Source organism: Magallana gigas, chromosome 2 (assembly GCF_963853765.1).
Source record: "Magallana gigas chromosome 2, xbMagGiga1.1, whole genome shotgun sequence".
Taxonomy (NCBI): domain Eukaryota; kingdom Metazoa; phylum Mollusca; class Bivalvia; order Ostreida; family Ostreidae; genus Magallana; species Magallana gigas.
In genome coordinates this window covers 34,135,981-34,157,230 of record NC_088854.1, presented here as the reverse complement: position 1 = coordinate 34,157,230, position 21,250 = coordinate 34,135,981, and the positions used below count along the sequence as shown (strand labels likewise).

General features: G+C 32.6%; 1 protein-coding gene across 2 annotated transcripts in view; it reads left to right on the top strand.

The window, feature by feature from the left end:
- The window catches only part of LOC105329886 (dynein axonemal heavy chain 8), a 102,496-nt gene that overhangs the window by 69,937 nt on the left and 11,309 nt on the right, over positions 1 to 21,250 (top strand). For both annotated transcript variants that reach the window (XR_004596080.2, XM_034445845.2), the window contains exons 47-73: positions 437 to 678; positions 2,572 to 2,712; positions 2,820 to 3,051; positions 3,512 to 3,654; positions 3,756 to 3,890; positions 4,088 to 4,210; positions 4,386 to 4,599; positions 4,849 to 4,955; positions 5,081 to 5,244; positions 5,754 to 5,943; positions 6,065 to 6,187; positions 7,264 to 7,394; positions 7,578 to 7,731; positions 7,846 to 8,010; positions 8,347 to 8,573; positions 8,789 to 9,011; positions 10,859 to 11,035; positions 12,067 to 12,234; positions 12,448 to 12,663; positions 14,234 to 14,371; positions 14,475 to 14,602; positions 14,895 to 15,063; positions 16,822 to 16,977; positions 17,590 to 17,745; positions 18,115 to 18,204; positions 18,713 to 18,805; positions 20,189 to 20,293. Coding sequence is in view for 1 of the 2 variants with exons in the window: in XM_034445845.2 (XP_034301736.2) it covers positions 437 to 678; positions 2,572 to 2,712; positions 2,820 to 3,051; positions 3,512 to 3,654; positions 3,756 to 3,890; positions 4,088 to 4,210; positions 4,386 to 4,599; positions 4,849 to 4,955; positions 5,081 to 5,244; positions 5,754 to 5,943; positions 6,065 to 6,187; positions 7,264 to 7,394; positions 7,578 to 7,731; positions 7,846 to 8,010; positions 8,347 to 8,573; positions 8,789 to 9,011; positions 10,859 to 11,035; positions 12,067 to 12,234; positions 12,448 to 12,663; positions 14,234 to 14,371; positions 14,475 to 14,602; positions 14,895 to 15,063; positions 16,822 to 16,977; positions 17,590 to 17,745; positions 18,115 to 18,204; positions 18,713 to 18,805; positions 20,189 to 20,293 (4,310 nt within the window). In the remaining variant the exon portion in view is untranslated. The remainder of the gene's footprint in view (positions 1 to 436; positions 679 to 2,571; positions 2,713 to 2,819; positions 3,052 to 3,511; positions 3,655 to 3,755; positions 3,891 to 4,087; positions 4,211 to 4,385; positions 4,600 to 4,848; positions 4,956 to 5,080; positions 5,245 to 5,753; positions 5,944 to 6,064; positions 6,188 to 7,263; positions 7,395 to 7,577; positions 7,732 to 7,845; positions 8,011 to 8,346; positions 8,574 to 8,788; positions 9,012 to 10,858; positions 11,036 to 12,066; positions 12,235 to 12,447; positions 12,664 to 14,233; positions 14,372 to 14,474; positions 14,603 to 14,894; positions 15,064 to 16,821; positions 16,978 to 17,589; positions 17,746 to 18,114; positions 18,205 to 18,712; positions 18,806 to 20,188; positions 20,294 to 21,250) is intronic.

The window sequence follows — 21,250 nt, the reverse complement described above, 5'->3', positions numbered from 1 at the left end:
TCTGCCATCTTTGTACTTTCATCTTAGACGCGTGGACTAAAAATAGCAGATATATAAAAATTGAAGAGGGCTACATTATTGCAGCTAGGTTGTAGCATTCTCAGGTTGTTCAGGTTTGTTCAAATGGTAACAATTGGGATAAGGTGAGGAAGCAATGATGGTAAAATTTTTACATAGGAATAGATTGAGAAAAATCTTTGAAAGTCTTCTTCTAAAAACCCATTGGGCCAGAGAAGCTGATACATGTGCTTGTATTGAATCACTCTCTGGTAGTGTAGATTCAAGTTTGTTCAAATCATGATCCCCTGGTGTAAGGGGGGGGGGGGGGGGGGGCTTCAATTAGTTGTGTGAATGTTTAATTTGGAGGAAATAACGAAAAATCTTTGAAAATTTTATGCTCCAAAAATGAAACAACAATAAACTATATCTTTTTTAGGAGAAAATATATGGATTGTATTAGATGGACCTGTTGATGCAATTTGGATTGAAAACTTGAACTCTGTTCTTGATGACAATAAAACCCTGACTCTGGCCAATGGTGATCGTATCCCAATGTCTCCTGCCTGTAAAGTTGTATTTGAAGTCCACAACATTGACAATGCTTCACCAGCTACTGTGTCCAGAAACGGTATGGTGTACATGAGTTCTTCAGCACTAGACTGGAGACCAATTTTGATGGTAAGTCCTTAATGGTTACATTTTCATCATCATATCACTTTGGGCTGATGGAACGACTTCCTATTGATGAATAGTTTTTAAGTGCTTTTATTATATGACTGATTAATTTCCAGCACTCTGATAGCTGAACAGAGCTGATATTTAACAGTCTAGAAAAAATACACTTTATATTCACCTGCATTTGACCTACTGTATAAGGGGAATACAACATTTGATTTTTTCTACATTGGACTAAAAATGAATCAGGAATTTCCAAAATGCTACAATTGATAATTATTTTTCCTGCATCGTCCAATGAAATATCACTTTTTTCAATGTGTTTGGCTATGGCTTTAAACTCAAAGGTGATGAAGTTTTCTTTGCTTAATAACACTCAGTTTGATATATCTGTATCAATTCGTCTCTGAATCATATAATAAGATAAATAATGCCAATTTATTTTTATCAATACAATGATTTAGCTACTTAAAAGTACAATATTCACCAAGCCCAACAAAAAAAAAACAGGATTGAATAATTGAATAGTATCCTGTACACATATGGACATATTTTACTTGCCAGGTACAATTTGATTAAACACTTTTAAAATGATTGTTGTACCATTTTAAGAGGCCAAACTTACCATTGATCTGAAGGTTGTAATGGATTTGTAATTGTATGCACCAAAAGATTATAAATATTCTCCACTCTCATGTCAAGGGACGGTTGAGATATTTTCTACTCTACCTAGATTCAATTCGTTCTTCCATTGTTACTGAAAGAGTTATCTTCCCCTTATAGCAAGTATGCATCACCTCCACTTTATCGAATGTAAGTTATCAGTACGGGAGTTTACAAATACGATCCGCAAGTTTTCCTAAAACAAAAAACATTTGATAACATTTGAATTACCGAACAGAAAACATCAAAGTGTGGAGTGATATATTTTTATTTTTTATAGTTGTTTATCAACATTTTCTGTCCAACTGCTCTCCGCCCCAACCGCACACTCTTTTTCAAAATACGATGTTTGCACTAGCCCGTTGAGCTGCATTTTTTTGAAATGCCATGCTTTCATGACATAATATACTAACAGTGGGTATCGGTATCTAACCAGGCAGGATGGTGATCAATTCAGGCAGCTGTACCTATTATTAGGGGTGTGCAATATTATCGGTATATTGTGGTTTAATTCTTGCTGACAATATATTGCGATATTAAAATCAAATACCGGTATCTCACGATATGAGTATATAACAAAAAAATCGAAGAACTCAGTAAATATATTCACTCTTTACATAATCATTTAATATTATTTCATTGCAAGCATATATTTTGATGCAAATTCGCACCGACTTGAATCCGTGAAAGCCTGTTCATTTTTTTACTCTCATTTTTGCTCTTTCGGGCTGGTTTATCGAAAATGAAAGTAAGTTTTTATTAATTTTAGAAAAATTACTTATATGGTAAAATTCAATTGTAGCTTATGAACGTCATATCACATATGTGTTGAAATACCAAAGATGTAAACAGTATTCAAGCGGTATTCAATTTGTCTGCATAGCCTTAGTGTGTTATATGACTAACGACATCCAAAAATAAGCATTCAATGCTAAATTGAAAACATATATATGGCTGGACTTGAAATCGAGCCTGGGATCCCTGCAACTCTAGTCAGGAGGTCTACCAGTGAGTTACCCAGGCCAATGTCCTTAGTCCATATCTCTACAACTACAACAATATGTATATATTTGTGGTTAAAGGTTTTACTGCATGAATAATGCATCATTGACATATTTTACTCCAATTAACATTTGACTTTGTAGATTGCTCAAAAACAAAAATTAGCTTTCACTGAATATTGATGAAATCAGTTTAATCTGTAGTGAAACGATATTTTGCCATTGTTTTAAGGGTTGGCTGCTGACAAGAAATTCCCAGGAAAGTGAATTTTTTTTGACTCTTTTTGACAAAATATTTGATGATCTGTACCACTACATCAACACAACCTTGTCACCAAAAATGGAGACCTTGCAGTGCAACCAAATCATGCAGGTAAAATGTAAATACAAGTAAACTGAGAAATAACTATAATTGATGAAGAAAAAAAAAATTGCAATATATTTTGTAATATTTTATGAAAAATATGTTGATTTTTGAAGGCTTGCAATTTACTTGAGGGATTGATCCCAAAGAAGGATGACAAAGGCACTCTTCCTGCTTTCCACCTTGAGAAACTGTTCATTTTTGCCCTGATGTGGAGTTTGGGTGCATTGCTGGAGCTGGATGATCGTGCAAAAATGGAAGAATTCCTTGCAAAACATCCAAGTGCTCTGGATTTACCTCCCATCAAGGAAGGAGAGACTATATTTGAATATGTTGTGGATGATCATGGTATATGACCATTATTAATAGCAGTGTGATTAAATTAAATACTTGCTTACAAAGTTATTAATTTAATGCCTTTTATGGAGGTTTTAGAGTACCATCAATAGGCTTATATTTATAAATATAAACTTTTCCCTGGAATGTTTTTAATGAGATAGGGGTGTGTATTTAGTGTATACCATAATAAGTTTTTTTGCCCCAGTTTTCTTTCAATTGAAGCATTGGCATACTGTAACTTGTATATGGTAATGATATTTACCATGTTTGGGTACTGCTCTGAAGAATTATGAAGAAATTATTGTAGGGGTGTAAAATATTTTTAAAAAATGTTATATATATTTAGAATCCATTGATATATATAATTTTTTAAAAATGCATGGCCATGGTAGTATGAGATGAGTTTTTCCAATTGTACTACGACCCTGCATACAAATTTAAAAATGTAAACAAACATTGTCTTTTACAGGGGAATGGCAGCACTGGTCTTTGAGAGTTGATGAGTACATCTATCCCTCAGATGTTGTTCCAGAATTTTCATCCATTTTAGTTCCAAATGTTGACAATGTTCGAACAAGTTTCTTGATTGATATCATTGCAAAACAGAACAAAGTATGTAAATGTTTTATAGACTCTCCTGCATCAAAACATATATTCTTAGTTTTGGATGTTCCCAAATGAAATATACTAGACACATAGTTTTGATTGTTTAGGCTGTTTTGCTGATTGGAGAGCAAGGAACAGCAAAGACTGTGATGATCAAAGGTTATATGGCCCAGTATAACCCAGAGAGTCATCTTAGTAAAAGTTTCAATTTTTCTTCTGCTTCAACACCTTCTATGTTTCAGGTACTTATATATTTTTTCAAATGTGAATACTCTATGTTAAAATAAGATTTTTTTCAAAATATTTTAGATAACTTGAGAGTTCTAAATATTTTATTTCCTTAGCATATATATAGGTAATTTTTAAAAGCTAGTACTGGTAGATTAAAATTAATTATTTTTAAATTTCTGTTTGAATGCATATGATTTTTTATTCATAGAGGACAATAGAAAGTTATGTTGATAAGAGGATGGGCAGTACATATGGACCTCCTGGAGGCAGAAGAATGACGGTCTTCATTGATGATGTGAACATGCCTGTCATCAACGAGTGGGGGGATCAGGTTGAATTTAAAAAAGATAATTCCCTTATTCAGTAAAGATTACAAATATTGTAAACATATCCCTTTTCAATATATAAAATGTGAGTTAACATATCTATCGGCTTTGAATATGTTTATGTGCAATAACTGGGAAATCCTTTTTTATAACGTAATTATTTTGCTTATCAAATACTAGATCACAAATGAAATTACCCGACAAATGATGGAGATGCATGGCATGTACAGCCTAGACAGACCTGGAGATTTCATCTCAATTGTTGACATGCAATTCATTTCTGCCATGATTCATCCAGGAGGAGGAAGAAATGATATTCCACAGAGGCTTAAACGACAGTTTTCCATCTTCAACTGTACTCTTCCATCCAACAATTCAATTGACAAAATCTTCGGTAAGTTCATATTCAGCTCTTATTGATCATTACTTAACTAAGATAAGTAACTACATGCAACAGAGGATAAGGTTTGCATTAAGACTGTATATATTGTCAAACAACTTGAGGGAAAATTATTTATCAATTCTGTGCTTGTTTAAACAGTTTATGATGACGTCCTAAGGTTATAACTTAAAATCTGTTTTTCTCTTATGTTACGAATTTGGAAGGTATTTTGTCAGTTTTTTAATTATCATTTTTCTACAGGAATCATTGGATGTGGATATTTCTGTCCAAGTCGATTTGATCCAGAAGTGTGTGAAATAGTGAAAAAAATTGTTCCAGCTACTCGAACTCTTTGGCAGATGACAAAGGTTCTTATAGATAATACTCTTATATGTATTCATCTTTAAGCTTTTAATTAATGGACCCAGAAATGACCATCTAAGATTATACATGCATTTCAATGATACTTATGCGTTTTTCCTTGTCTTTTTAGGTTAAAATGTTGCCAACACCAGCGAAGTTTCATTATATTTTCAACTTAAGAGATCTGTCTCGTATCTGGGAAGGAATGCTCAAGATCAAAGGAGAGGAATGTCAAGAGCAGTTGATGATACTAGCACTCTTCAAACATGAATGCACAAGGGTGATTTCTGACAGGTGTGTAGATAGAAACAACTATGGATGTAGGGTATTTAAACAATAAAAATAATGCCAATTCTTATAGGTGAAGAACCTTATACAAGCCTTGACAAAAAATACAATAAGAAAAGTTGAGCTTGCAATCATTTATTATAATCTTGCATCTATTGCTTTCAGAAATACATGTAATAGCATGAAATTGATTGAATTACTGCATTTATATTTTCTATAGTTAAAGATATGAACTATAGCTTTAGCAACACTGTATGATCTGTCTAAACTAATTTGTATTTGATTCCGATAAATCATTCGAATAGAGTAAAACTTGGTTAGTATGAAAATGGATATAGCGAAATCCCAGATATGGATAAGTTTTGTGTGGAATCTCCTTCAAAATTCTTAACAAATCTATGCAAAATTTAACTGTTATAACAAAGAACATAGAAAAAAGCCTGTGCAACTGATTATTTTATTTCCTTTATTTATATTATATTCAGTGTAAGTTATTTTAAAGTTTTTATTGTCAGATTTACAAATGCAGAGGACAAAGCTTGGTTTGAAAAGAGTTTGAATTCCGTTATCCGTGATATTGATGAGACACTGGTTGATAAATGTCATGAAGAGCCATACTTTGTTGACTTTCTGCGGGATGCACCAGAACCCACAGGGGAAGAAGCTGATGATGCTGTGTTAGATGCCCCAAAAATTTATGAACAGGTACAAATTAACACTTGAGCTGTTTGACATTATGAATTCAGTGTATTACAGGTTGACTTTTTTCTCTTCGATCTTAAAAAAATTTGATGACAAATTCTGTTTTTTGTTACCACACTTGCAGATACCTTCATATGAGTTTTTGAATGAAAAACTGTTAACCTTCATGGAGCAGTACAATGAGCTAGTCAGAGGTGCTCATATGGATCTTGTCTTCTTTAAGGATGCTATGGTGCATCTGATAAAGGTAAGGAGAACTCCTGAACATCAAAAGCTCTCATGAACATGTATCAAACCTTTTTGCCCTGCTGGAAGCTATTTTAACCACTTTTAGGAAATTTAATAAATGTATAATTACTTGATAAATGTAGCTAAAGAGAGAAACAGTTACATTATAGATGTAGAAAAAGAGGGAGAAATGGAACAGATCAGATTGCTTATATAATGAGGGAAAAAAAACCTAAGGTCATGGTTCTATTATTGTAATAAATGTATGCTTATGTTTATATTGATGTATAAATGAGCTTACATTCTATGTAAAGTTGCTTGCAATTTATGAAAATCAGGCCTTTTTACTGACAATAGTAAGTTTATAGTATTCCAAGACAACAGCTATTTCTCAAAACGCTTTCATTAAAAAAAATGTCTTTAATAGTTTTCCTCTAATGCCTTTCCCTGAGTTCTGATGTTGAAATAAAAAGAAATTATAGAACTCAATTACATGTACATTTAAAAACTGTCCCTCAGGTTAGTTATGTGGCCAACTGGCCTTTTTGTTAGAGGCTGGGCAATAGTTTTCCATTTAATTTGATAAAAAAAAATCTAGAAAAATGTGATTGATTTAAACAAACAAAATTGTTAAGTATACAAAAAATTTTGATATGCTCAAGATAGATGTAGACTACCTGTTTAATGATCTGTCCTGTCAGTTATAAAAACATTCCATGTGATAATCAACTAAAACAAATGTTGGAATCGAAATCATTTATCTCATTCTAGCTGAGTAATAAGTACTTCCAATTAGTTACTCCCTTTTGATCCCCGTTGATCACATGGGATGTGAGAGTATATAAGCAGCTACAACAAAGGTTGTTAGTTAGTTGCAGTCTTGAGTTGGAAGAAAATATTTCAAAACAAAAATTTCTGGTTGTGGGGGAATGACATTAGGTATAGATTAAGCTTTGAACAGCCTTGTTACAAAAAAGCAGCTCAACAAGCACTTGATATACAGTGAGTTATATATCAGGTGATTTCAAAACACCGAATGATCTGCTTGAGATGTTGCGTATGCCTGAAAATCCTCATTGAAAAAATCACCAACAGATATCTCGAATCATTGGTACGCCAAGAGGAAATGCTTTACTTGTGGGAGTAGGAGGATCTGGGAAGCAGTCCCTTACACGCCTGGCCTCATTTATTGCTGGCTACAGAATATTCCAGATTACACTCTCAAGGTACATGTTTATTCTTTATACTTGTTTGTTAATTAGGTAACATGGGGACAAGAGACCATTTTGATTTCATCATAAAGTTTTAATCATTTTAATGCTTTTTAATTATTTTTAGAGATCAGTTAATTGCTTTGATGATTTTAATAATATTTTTTTGTATAAAGAAAATGCGAATGGTTTTTGCAGAACTTACAATGTGAGCAATCTGATGGATGACTTGAAATTCATGTACCGGGTTGCAGGCTGTGAAGGGAAAGGGATCACCTTTATCTTTACTGACAATGAAATCAAGGATGAAGCTTTCCTAGAGTACCTAAACAATATTTTGAGTTCTGGAGAGGTGAGCAAATCCTACATAATTATATGAACCATATTAGATCTAAGCCATATTATAGTATTTGGAAAATCTCATGAAGCATATGTGAAAAAATCTCATTAAGCATATTTTCAACAGGTGTCAAACTTGTTTGCCAAGGATGAACTTGATGAAATTACCCAGGAATTGATTGCTGTCATGAAAAAAGAGCTACCAAGATGTCCCCCCACATTTGAAAACCTTTACGACTTTTTCATTTCCAGAGCAAGAAAAAACTTGCACACAGTTCTCTGCTTTTCTCCAGTGTGTATTTAAATTAATTTTTTTTATTTGAAATATGTTAATTTGGTGCATCGATCACTTTAATTTCTAAAATTGTTAAGCTTGATCTAAAAAAGATTAAATGGTCTCAATCGTCTTAGATGATGTTTTTTTTTTTTTTAAACAGTATACACATTTATTGTTTTTAATTTTCTTTGATTCTGAAGAATAGTTTGCAAGAAAATAATAACATATGCTGTAACAGCTAGGAATTTTGTTTTCAAAAAATTACAGTCACTAAAAGTCATATTAATGCTAACACTCAAGTTAACGATGTAACGGCAATAGTGATATAATGAAAACTTTCTTCTTCAAAAGGTTGGAGAGAAGTTCAGAACAAGGGCCTTAAAATTCCCTGGACTAATATCTGGTTGCACAATGGATTGGTTCAGCCGATGGCCCAAAGATGCTTTAATAGCTGTGTCTGGCCATTTCCTTAATACCTACCCAATTGTCTGCAATAAAGAAATCAAAGAACAGGTTGTCAACACCATGGGAGTTGTCCATGATGATGTGGCCTCTGTGTGTGTCGAATATTTCCAAAGGTAAATTGGAATTTGTTGATAAAAAGTTTAAGATTCTGGTTTTAGACTGGAATCTTCAATCTTGTGCATTCAGCATCAGTAAAATCTAATGAAAAACTTTATTTTTGCACATTCACCTTGAAACAATCTGATAACATTGTAACTTATTGAGACGTATAATTGATGTCTAATAGTCAAAAGAAAACATACCAGTAAATATTTATATTGTTTTTCAGATTTCGAAGACAAACCCATGTGACACCAAAGTCATACCTGTCCTTTTTGGATGGATACAAAACCCTGTACAGTAGAAAGCATTCAGAGATAAATGAAATGGCTAGCAGAATGAACACAGGTTTAGAAAAACTTATAGAAGCAAGTGCCTCTGTCGACAAACTTTCAAAAGAATTAGCTGTTAAGGAAAAGGAGTTGGCTGTTGCTAATGTAAAGGCAGACAAAGTAAGTTTATCCAAAATCACAAATTAATAACATCAAACCAATAGCATAGAACAAATCATAAGGTTTGGTTTAGTTCCTGATCCCAGGTATTGTTGAACGTTAGATCCCAGGCCACGTATTGGAGTTCACAGTCATATGTGAACTCTATATTTAAATGATTTTTTTTATCATTAGTTAATCAGTAGAACTGTTGGGTTACTCCAGTAAAATATTATAATCCATTAGTTGTAAACATTTGTTAATTTTGAACCGGGTTCTCCATAGGAAAAACCCAGTGACTGAATTGGTGAAAATGGTGGGCGGGCAGCTGCCAAAAGGGTACTCCTTTTGTCTTGATACCTTCTGCAGTTTTCTGATAGGACGTATTTTTTTTGCAGATCAATTGTACATATGTATTGAATACTATTAATTGGATTTTGATTTCTGATAATTTATGTGAAAAATACCAGCAGCTGTAGAATATTGTCATTTTCATCTCGTGTCTCCTGGTCAGGGGTTCAGGTTGTTGGAAAGGGCTGGGCCAATATGGCCATATAGTGAAAATGTATTAAATTTTAAAAAATCTCTTTCTCTACTTCCACATTAGTGAAGATAAACTTAATGCATAATTAGGATGTTTTTTAAGCTTGGCACCAAAATTGTAGTAAAATTCATGACCCCTGGTTCAGGAGTTCAGGCCCTGGGGTGGAGCCAATATGGCCATATAGTGAAAATATGTTAAATCTTACATTTAAATTTAGTTGGGGAAGATAAATGCATTTTTAGTTTTTCCATAATGTCCCCTTCTTAAATTGATCTATTATAGGAAATCTTTAATTTCCTGTGCATTGTTTGCTTTTGAGCATTACAAATGAAACTGAATATTATTTAAAAAATTGACCATTAAAGGCCCGCAGGTCTCTTTTTTACCAAATTAACAATACCAAATTTTGTCTCCTGGAGCTAGCTAGAGTATAGGTAATCAGAGATTCCTCTGACTCTTCAAAACCCATTCCTCCACTCCCACCCCATTTGATTTGATGTTAAAAATGTCAAATAATAAAAAGAGGGGGTAACAGTCGGCGTAGTCTCAGATTAAGGTTTAGACTCCAAAATGAAGCTTAAAGTGCAAACGTGAGAATCTCTGACTGGTCTCTCTCAGGGCTGTGGCACTCAGGTGACTGTCAAGGCCTGTAGGCCTCTTGTTTAACAAGAAGTGTCATACAGAGTACCCCATTTGTCCAGATAACTCCTCCTACAGTTTTCAAGATAAAACATTTTTGGTTAGCAGTTTAATTGTACATATATGCAAAATGTATATATTCATTTTTTGGTATTTTGTTTTTGTGATTTATGAGAATAATGACATCTATTCACCATAGAGATTAGCATATTACTTTGATTTTTTGAATATCTTCGAATTTGAAGTGAAACAAAATTCAGACCATGATTATTATGGGTTGGGATTGGCCTTAGGTAGTGTTTGTGTGACATTTGTCATACAAACTGAATCAAGTGTCTTGATCATCAAGACTATCAAAGAAAACCTGGTGTCACATTGACAGCTTTCCCCATGTTTTATTTTTGTACCTGAGTAGATGTTTAGCCAATTTATTACCATGATTCTGCCACGGAGTACCAAACATTTGTAATTATTTTAACAGCTAGTGGGTAACTGGTAGAAAAATAAACACAAACAAGATTTTTAAATTTGCGAGAGGTTGTACTTGCAATTTAAAATGGATATTATATATTTCTTCCTTGAGTTAATTTAATAAGTAGTCTACACTTTCATTTGAATCCACATGTTTAAGAAATTTTTTTTTAATGTTCATGAAATGAAGTAAATGGTAAATTCATATATTAAGGTGTTAGCTGAAGTTACAGTGAGTGCAACTGCAGCAGAGAAAGTTAAAAGTGAAGTGCAAAAGGTAAAGGACAGAGCCCAGAAGATTGTTGATGAAATTGAAGAGGATAAAAAGATAGCTGAACTCAAGCTTGAAGCAGCCAAACCAGCTCTTCAAGAAGCTGAAGATGCTTTGAAGGTTAAGAAAAATCTCTTGCTTTAATTTGGAATTTCATTACTAAATGCAAATTTTTAGGTATATGTTTGCTTTTATAGATATTTTTTCATGGCTGGGTGCATATAGTGTTACCCTGTTCTGTCATTCTGATATTCCATCATTCTATCCTTCTGTCATTCCATCATCATTCACTTTCCGATCATTATCTTAACAACCGTTGCATACATTTAACTCAAATTTGATATATGGATGTGTTGTATAAATATACAGGTTGGTTTTGAATTTGGTTTTGCTCTGATGATTTTTGACAGAGTTATGCCCCCTGAAATTTGAAAAAATTAAGAATTTCTCAGTTTCTGCTCTTTAACTTTTGAAGGGATGCTTATATATATAAAGCTGATATTTCATATGTAGGTTATTTACTAAATAATACAGGTCAAGTTGGAATTTGGTTTTGGTCCAATAAATTTTGACACAGCCTCTTGAATTAGAAAAAAAATTGGAAATTCTTAGTTTCCGCTCTCTAACTTAAGAAGTGATGGATATATATAAACTTTAAGTTAGTATCTTATATAAAGTTAATTTATTAGAAAATACAGATCAAGTTCAAATCTAGTTCAAGTCTGATGATTTTTGACACAGTTATGTCTCTTTAACTTAAAAAAAAATTAGTAATTTTCAGGGATTTATAACTTCTACTGTAATCAAACAAATGTTATACTAAATTTGGCATGTTAAACTTTGGCATCCTGCAGGGGCATTCATGACGTTATGACACAACTAGTTTAAAATGAAGGTATTAAGAAATGGTTTGAAGATTTACAAATCTGTTAACTTGCTTAATATCTCAATATTGGTATATTTAAGCTGTTCTGTACAATATGTATTAACTTACAGAAATACTTTTGTAAACTTGATGTTTATGTAATCAGCTTCATATGTATTAGCAGAGGATATTATATACAAGTAAAAAAAGTCTATACTTCTTTTATTCTTCTGTAACTTTTTGCATGAAGAGTTGCTTTTATCTGGGGGTTTTTTTTTTAATTTAGACTTTAAAACCAGCTGATATTGCCACAGTGAAGAAACTTGGAAAGCCCCCACATTTGATCATGAGAATCATGGACTGTGCATTACTTCTTTTCCAAAAGAGATTGGATCCTGTTACACAAGATCCTGATAGACCATGCCCAAAACCGTCATGGGGAGAGTCTCTCAAGGTATTTTTCCATATAGCTACAATTGATCTAAGAGATATGACATTTTTTTCAAAATTTATGAAATCATCTTCTGGAAACGATAGTCTGACAGCAGAGTTGCAGACTAAGTGAAAAAAAAATTGACATAAAATTTGCTACTATTCTATCAAAGTGTCATTATTAGAAAATCCATCTTTAGTCTTATAATTCAAGTTAAATCTTGTTTTTATTAAGTTGATGAGTGGATCAGGATTTTTAAACTCCTTGCAAACCTTTCCAAAAGACACAATAAATGAAGAAACAGTGGAACTCCTTCAACCGTACTTGAGCATGGAAGATTACACTTTTGAATCTGCAAAGAAAGTTTGTGGGAGTGTTGCAGGTTTGCTGTCTTGGTCCACTGCCATGGCTTTCTTCTATGGAATTAACAAAGAGGTTTTGCCCCTAAAGGTATGGCTTCATATGAAATTTATGAGATTTGAAAGATTAGAGTAAATTTTCCTTACAAAAATGTCATCAATTTTGTGCATGGATTTATTTTGTCAAAAATAACCATGCTTTATGAGTCATATCTTAAAAATAAGTTGTAGAATGAAAGTTGTAGATTGATTGAATAGGCATTAGATGCATATACAGATACAGTTTCAAATGTGTTTGAATAGAAGGTGATCAGCATAATTAAAAAAACCCACTAATTTACTCAAAATCAAATTCTTTAAAATGATTTTTCAAATTGTTTATTTCTCATATGAAAAGTAAATAAATTCAGTTAAAAAGCAAATATCTGAATTACTGTTTGGCCCAACACAAAGACAATTAATTTTCCATCTGCTTTATGATCATGCAAAGTGCAGAGGATTCTTTTTAGCTCAACTGAAATGAAAGCACAATTATATTAAAAAAATTCTCAAAAACCACTTGGCCAAAAAAGCTAGAGCTTGTATGAAAACATTCTTGGGTAGTTTTGATTCAAGTTTGTTTGGATAGGATGAGGCCACAAAGGGGGGGGGGGGATGGGCATTTTTTACATAAAAATAAATAAAGAACAATCAAAAACTGAAACTAGAAAAGGGAGGCTCGATGTTATTTTGTGGAGAGATTGGAAAATAAATAATAAAGATTTACAGTAAAACATGCTTTTAACGAAGTGCCAGGGACAGCGGATTTTGCTTTATTAAAAGGCTAAAAGCGTAATTCATTATATCCATCAAGTTTACAACATGTTATAAAGTATCTTGGAATGTAAATCACTTCGCCATAGATGTCTATTCATTATAAGGGTGTTCGCTACAACCGTACTTGGCTTATTTGTCCAGATGCTTTGTATTTGATAGCATAAAGCTGATTTGATCAAACAAGGTTATTGTTGCACAGGTGAGCACGGTGGCCCCTTTGCTTCTTGTTTCACAATCATTCCCTCTTTTCCCCTCTTTTTAGACAGCAATCATAATCACTGATATCTCAAAACAAATCAATGTCTAAACAACCTGGTTTGTTAACATGTAATTTTAGATGAATATTTGGCAGCTTGTGCACTGATAGTAAATAAATTAGAATGTATGATATGTATAAGTTATATATATCAATATCTTATAAATAATCTTTTTTTAATTTCCGTTGTCCTATTAAGAAATTTAAATACCTATTTTGAGCCACTATGTTACCTTAAACTTTTGATGTTACCCATGAGATAATCATGCTACAATAAATTATGCTTATAAGGAACTGCTTGGAATTTTTCATTTAAATGAGTTTAATTTTTAACAGCTGATTAATTAAAATTTTTGAGAATGAAACCGATTTTCCTGTAATCAGTTATTGGTTATAAACTTGTGCATTGTTTATTCTGTATAGTTTTAAAACTTTTATTAGAATCTGCTAGATTTTCATTTGCTTATGACTTGTTTTAATGTCAAGTTTTTAAGTTATTTAAGTTCAGTTTTTAATGTCGATACAATTTTGTTGTAGATTAATTATATTTTACTGCAAATCCATTTTAAATGTTTAAAATTAAATTAAGGCTAATTTAGCCAAACAAGCAGCAAGATTTCAAGTGGCCTCGAAAGAGTTATCTGGAGCCCAAGCACAACTAGATGAGAAACAAGCAGAACTTGACAAGGTCCAAGCAATGTATGATGCAGCTATGGCTGAAAAACAGGTGCATGATTATTGAAGATTTTTTTGTGGTTCATTTAATATTTGCCTTTATGACTTTGTGCAAGGCGAATGTTATAGTAGAGTGGGTTGTTTTTATGGTTTAGGCTCTACTAGAAGATGCAGAGTCGTGTAGAAGGAGAATGCAGGCAGCTTCTGCTCTGATTGGTGGACTGGGTGGTGAAAAGATAAGATGGACCGAGCAAAGCAAACAGTTCAAGTCCCAGATTGATCGGTAGTGTACAGATTATAATGCTCAGAGTTAAAGACAGATCTGTCAAGTATTCCACTGTGAATATATACAAAATTTAGTTCCGATCATCAGATGTACCTAATGGCAACAATTTATTGTCCGTAAGGCCTAAAAACATGTGCTTTTTTTTTTTATTAATAGTCCTTTTTAGTTGAAAGCCATTTAAAATTTATAAGTCTGTCACACAGATTATGGATTTTTTAAAATCAAATTGTGTAGTTTTGATATTGTGTATTCCTGTTGGAAATAGAAATCGTTGTTCAATCTTTTACAGACTTGTTGGAGACGTTTTGCTTTGCACTGGTTTCTTGTCCTACTCAGGACCATTCAATCAAGAATTCAGAAATAAGTTAATTTCTAACTGGCAAAAAGAATTGGGTCAAAGAAAGATACCATTTACCAGTGATTTGAATTTGATATCCATGCTTGTGGACAATGCTACTGTAAGTGATGTTATTTATCTGGAATTGATTCATTGCAAGGTTTGAAATTAAAAAAAAATTGAATAAAACAAAAAATATCTTGGGATATTTAAGGCTAAATAAAATTGAAATTACGGTTCTCAGGCCCGCGCGCATCCGTTTTGAGGGTGCCGCATTGCAAATTTTATTGCATTTTCAATAAAATAAAAAGTTGATAATGCGGAGACCTATCCGGGGAAAAAAAGTTTCCGCTTTCGGTTTGTATATAGTTTTACTTTCGTTTCTAATACGCAGCTTCCGGTGTAGTCTTAATCATTAAGTCGCTTATTTTCCTGAGTAAAAACTTTATGATCCAAACCTCACGATGATATAGACGATACTAGTAAAAATGGGGTCGATGGAAATTTTCGACTTAAAACGAATCAAAATGTCTGCTGTTTCGATTTGTATCCGCCATGGAACCCTTTTAATTCTGCCGTGGACTATAATTGAGAGTTTTTCCGATGGTTGTTTTTTGTTAGACCTGTACGAATGAGTGAAATCGATGAAATTCGATTGTGAAAGTTGGACCTCCCCAGAAATATTTCTTGGTGCCTCGGTTTCTTTGTCAGTTTGCAAGCACAAGAACAGTTTGGACGCCGCGATTTTAACCATTATAAACTTGCGGGGTTTATTGATAACTGCTGTGTATTCAGGACTTACTTCTTAACTGTGAAGAAATGTGGTCCTAGTAACTGTCGGACACCCAAGATTGCATAATGATATCTCTAGCCAGTTACACAACTTTCCTGATCCAGTGCAAGGTATTTTAGAATAAACATCATTTATGTCATTTTACGTTTTGTAAAGTGGATTGGTATTTTTCTTTATTTTCTAATGCCTGTCATTTATTAAAGGAGAAGAAGGACACTACAAAGAATTCAGTGAGGTTTTTTGAACCAATACTACAGAGGAACACTGTCCTTCTTTATTATATAAACGAGCACAATCAATTGCAAGCAGACATGGAATTCCATTTAGTCTATCTGCTCAGACTGCCAAAACAGTGAAACAAATGGGAACCTGCATAGATTGCCAGAAACCCAGAGTCTTATAAGTTATATAGTGCCACTCAACTTGGTGCCCAAGAAAGTGCCTTGCTTACCAAAATCATTAGACTTTATTAGTTTTCATGTGGATCTGAATTTAGGAATTAAAGCACCCTCAATATGCGCTCTCTTGTAAAACGTTTATATGAGATCAAATTTGACCTGTGTATCTCCAATTGAGACCCCCTACTACATGTACAGCTCTGGTTTATTCCCCCCAATATGCTATCACTGTTGGACACAAGACACTGATACAGAAGAAGGACAGTACCCGATGTGTCATGATTGTGTTGTTTCACAACGACAGCCCCTGTTAAAACGGAAGAATGTTCAAAGCTCCAAGGCAAAGAAGCAGAAAAAAAATGAAAACAAACAGTTCATTTATAAAAGAATAAATGTTTTTTTGTTTGACTTAAATATTAAATATCATTGTTGTACTTTGAAAGTTGGACTGTATATTTAATAGATTTCCTTATTAAATAATAGAACAGCAGATTGAATAAAGAAAATCTTGTTTTTTAAATGTTTGGTAGTTAATTTCTTTCCCAAATAAAAAAAAGCCTCCCTCATCTGTTTTTTTACCAATAAAAAAGAAAAAAAAAAGCCTCCCTCCCTCATCTAATTTTGGAAAATTTGGCCTGAGAACCAGAGAATTAATTTTATGTGGCCTAATATCAATCTTTTTCAACAGATTGGAGAATGGAACATTCAAGGTCTACCAAATGATGAGCTGTCTATTCAAAATGGTATCATCACAACAAAAGCCACAAGATATCCACTATTGATTGACCCTCAAGGTCAAGGAAAATCCTGGATAAGGAACAGAGAGAAAGATCATGATCTGCAGGTAAAAAAAAAAATTCTGATTTTTGTTCAGTATTTGAATGTCAAAATAATTAGTATTTAGTTTATTTGTACAATTTACCGTCAGTTTTGATGACAAAAGGAGTACGCACGATATTATGCATTTTTTGCCCCCAAATTAAAATTTTAGGATTTTAAAAATAAGATTGAGAATATAGTTGAAATCATATTGAAAATAAATATATTAAAGGTTATCACCCCAGTGATGTTACAATGTAGAAATTACATCATGGAGATGTAGCATAAGTAGTAGTGTCATATTTGTCTTATTTTAATGATTACTAGAATATTTTGGAGCAAAATATGGGTGTTTCGATAAATGATGACTAATATCAAGATTAATGTGATGGACATCCTCTGTATAATGTTTGATGAAGATTTTATTTTGATACATTGCTATGTAAAAATTGGTTAAAATGGGGGGTAGATATTTTACAATACCCAATTTAGTCCTTTCTATGCCTTTAGGTATATTCTATTTGTATGAGCTCGGATTAGTTTACTATTAAATTCATTCCTAAATTTATGTAGCCATAGAATGTTTTAGGTACAATTTTGATTGTTTAATTGATGTAGTACTTCAACTTTATTTTAGGTGACTTCATTGAATCATAAGTACTTTCGTGCTCATTTGGAAGATGCCTTGTCACTTGGGCGACCCCTCCTGATTGAGGATATAGAAGAGGACTTGGATCCAGCTTTAGACAATGTGTTGGAGAAAAATTTTATCAAATCAGGTTCTACATTCAAGGTAACCTGTCTGTTTCGTGTGCACCAATTTTTATTAGGAACTAAAATGATGAATTCAGAAAAAGAATGAAGTGATATGATATCTGGGTCAAGTTTGGTTTTGTGTACGATCGAGCAACTATGTCCCTTGGACTTAAAAAAAAAATTTTAATAGTATTTTATAATATAATAATATTTTGCAGTTTCCATTCATTTTCTTCATAAAGGTCTCCAAGGGAGGGGGGCATATGAGTGTTTCACAAACATCTCTTGTTTTTTGAAAATATACTGTTAGTCTATCACCATAAATCTGTTTTTGAAATGTTGATATATAGAAACCATCTTTATTATATAACAATGAATTTAATAAATAAGTGAACAACTTTCACAGGTCAAAGTTGGAGATAAAGAATGTGATATCATGAAAGGCTTTTACCTGTACATGACAACAAAACTGGCAAATCCAGCTTACACACCTGAAGTAAGTTGAAAACAGAACTTCTCTGTGAAATTTAGTGTTTATTCTGTGATTTTCACTAATTTCTAGTCAAAAATGCAAAATACTTTTCCAAATGCTGTAAGAAATCACATGAATATTGGATATGATTTACTTCACAGAGATATTGAAGACATTTATCCATGTACATGATATCATTAAAAGCTTCAAATCATTACAATGCAGAAATGCATGTATAAAGCATTGTTATCTATAACAGTCATGCAATGTCTGTGATATATTGAGAGAAGTGGCCTTGGTTAAATAGGCCATCACTATTATTGCTTTTAAAATGGAAATGTCATATTTACAGCATTATTTATGTTTAAAACAAAGTAATTCCTATATTCAGTATAAATCAAAGACCATGTACCTGTTCTAGACATGAGTACAAGTAGATTTGTCTTTGGATTAGTATGAATTTTTCAGGGGTTTTTTCCAATAAGTTGAAAACAAAGGAAAATCAACTAATGGATTGTGTTTTTCTATGTAGGTGAGTGCTAGGACATCTATTATTGACTTCACTGTCACCATGAAAGGTTTGGAGGATCAACTACTTGGACTTGTAATTCTGAAAGAAAAGAATGTAAGTTTTAAATTGAATATAAACTTGAAAGGGAGCAAAATTAATTACAGAAAAATTATAATAGTTAAAACAATGATTTAGTGGAGTCTAAATCCAATCCGTAGAAGAGATTTCCTAGCAAAGTTTCTAGCACTTTATGTTTAGCAGCAGAAGCCCAGTAAATGTCATGCTTTATGCCTATTCCATCCATTATTCATACAAATATACATCAAAATACTGCATACATGCAGAGAAATATTTACTCCCATTTATTTTCGCCACCTATGTCCTTGTTATCAGCGGGCAAATTTTTAAGACTAGCATTAGCGCGTTATGAAAATTTGTATGCACACACCGCTGCAGTTATGAGACTGTATACTTCAAAAAATCACGATTCAATGCTATATTACGCATTTCTCGCCCTCAAGATTAAAGTTCTATAATGAGGTTGAAAGATAAGGTGCATGATAGTTGCATGAAGTCTTATTGAAAGTAAGTGTGGAAAAAGTTATCACCACAGTGATGTCATAATGTAGAAATGACGTGAAGATCGTCTATATATGATAAATTAATGTTTTTTTAGCAAAATATGGCTCTTTTCTGACAGTTTTTTCGACTGGGAAACATCAAGTGCAGGCTTGCTCAAGTACCATTTAAACTATGATGTGTATTATTATATTTGCAAAAATTATGTTGAAATCGTACTAGAGGACCTGCGCTCTATACTATTTAAGGCAGAATGTGAAGTAAAAATGATATTTTCATTTGTTTGCAAAAATGCGGGAATTTGTCCATTTTTGTGACGTAATAGGTAAGCAGCTATTGGACATTGATGACTAATATCAAGATTTATGTGATAGACGTCCTCTGTATTAAATTTTTTTGAAGATTTGATTTTGATACAATGCCATTTAAAAATTTGTTAAAATCGGGGGCAGATAATTGACCAAGTGAAATATAGTCATTTAATTGAAAGTACATGCAATTTTAAGATGCATATATAAAATATCCAAATTCAAATAGTATACCATTTTTTTATCAATTGAAGTGAAAAGGTCATATTGACATTTTTCGTAAATGATGGTAAAATTTGTTTTATAACTTACGATAGTTTGAATTGCTGTCAGCTGATTATTCTATAATGATTAAATATCTTATGAATTCGCTATAAATGTATAATGAATTACGGCAATAATGAAGTTTTTTCTAGAGTCCCATGAAATTTGCTTTCAATGAGTTTTGCTGTATCTCTTTTAACACAACTGAATCTAGGCAAATTAAGATGGGATGAAGCCGTTTGCAAGACTGATAAAGTGAAAGTAACTTGTCAAAAATGACCCTATATACATTAAATACGTATTAATATTAGATGTTTTATGACTGATATGTAAATTGATACTTTAGGAACTGGAAGCTGACCGAGCAAAATTGATGCTAGATGTCAACACCAACAAAAGGAAAATGCAAGAACTGGAAGACAATCTCTTATACAAATTGACAAGTACCAAGGTGAGATTTTCAGTAATATGAAGATCGGAAGAGGTTTTAAAGGTTTTGGTTTTTTAAGAAGAAGTTTTATCCTTGTGTTTCTGTCTGTCCATCTGTAGTTTTGTCTGTCTGTAAAAAACTTTTGTCACTGATTTCTCAGCAGCTATTAATTAAATTTGCTTGAAGTTTAATGACACTCTTTGTTAAGGTATGACATATGGTCAAATTCATTTTTGTACCAATTCAGATGTCAACTTTCTGCTTAATTATGACTTTGTTTATTTGAAGCTTCATGCAAATTGTTTTCACAGATTTCTCCGCAAACTTTTCATCACAGATGCTTGAAATTTTAACACACTCTTTTTAAAGGCATATGCCATATGGTGGGATTCATTTTTTAACCAATCAGATGTCAACTACCTGTTAAATGACAACTTTGCTTATTTTTAGCATAAACTTTCAATCAAATATTTGTCACAGATTTCTCAGCAGCTATTAATTGCATTTGGTCCAAATTTCAACATTCTCTTCGTGCAAGTTAAGATATGTTATATAGTGGGAATTATTTTTTGAATAATCAGGCATCAACTTCCTGTTCAATGACAATTTTCGTCAAAGATTTCTTAGCAACGATCAATCATAGATGCTTAGAATTTAAACACATTCTTTGTTAAGGCAGGTCATATGGTAGGATTAATTTTTTAACTGAATTGATGTCAACTTCCTGTTAGGAAGGATTGATGGTCAACAAATTAGCCATCAGATCTACCTCAATTTTATTTTAGATATGGTTAGTTTAGCAATAAACTATCATTTAGTAAAGAAAAATTGATATATTTTACCTTTTAAGTTTGGGTATTCTAAAGGAGTTCAAAAAAGTTTGAAAATGGCCACAACCATCAGGCCCTCGTAAATGTCCACTTGCTTATTTTGTATATTCACATGCATCAGAGTGGGGGGTATCACCGAACAGCAGTG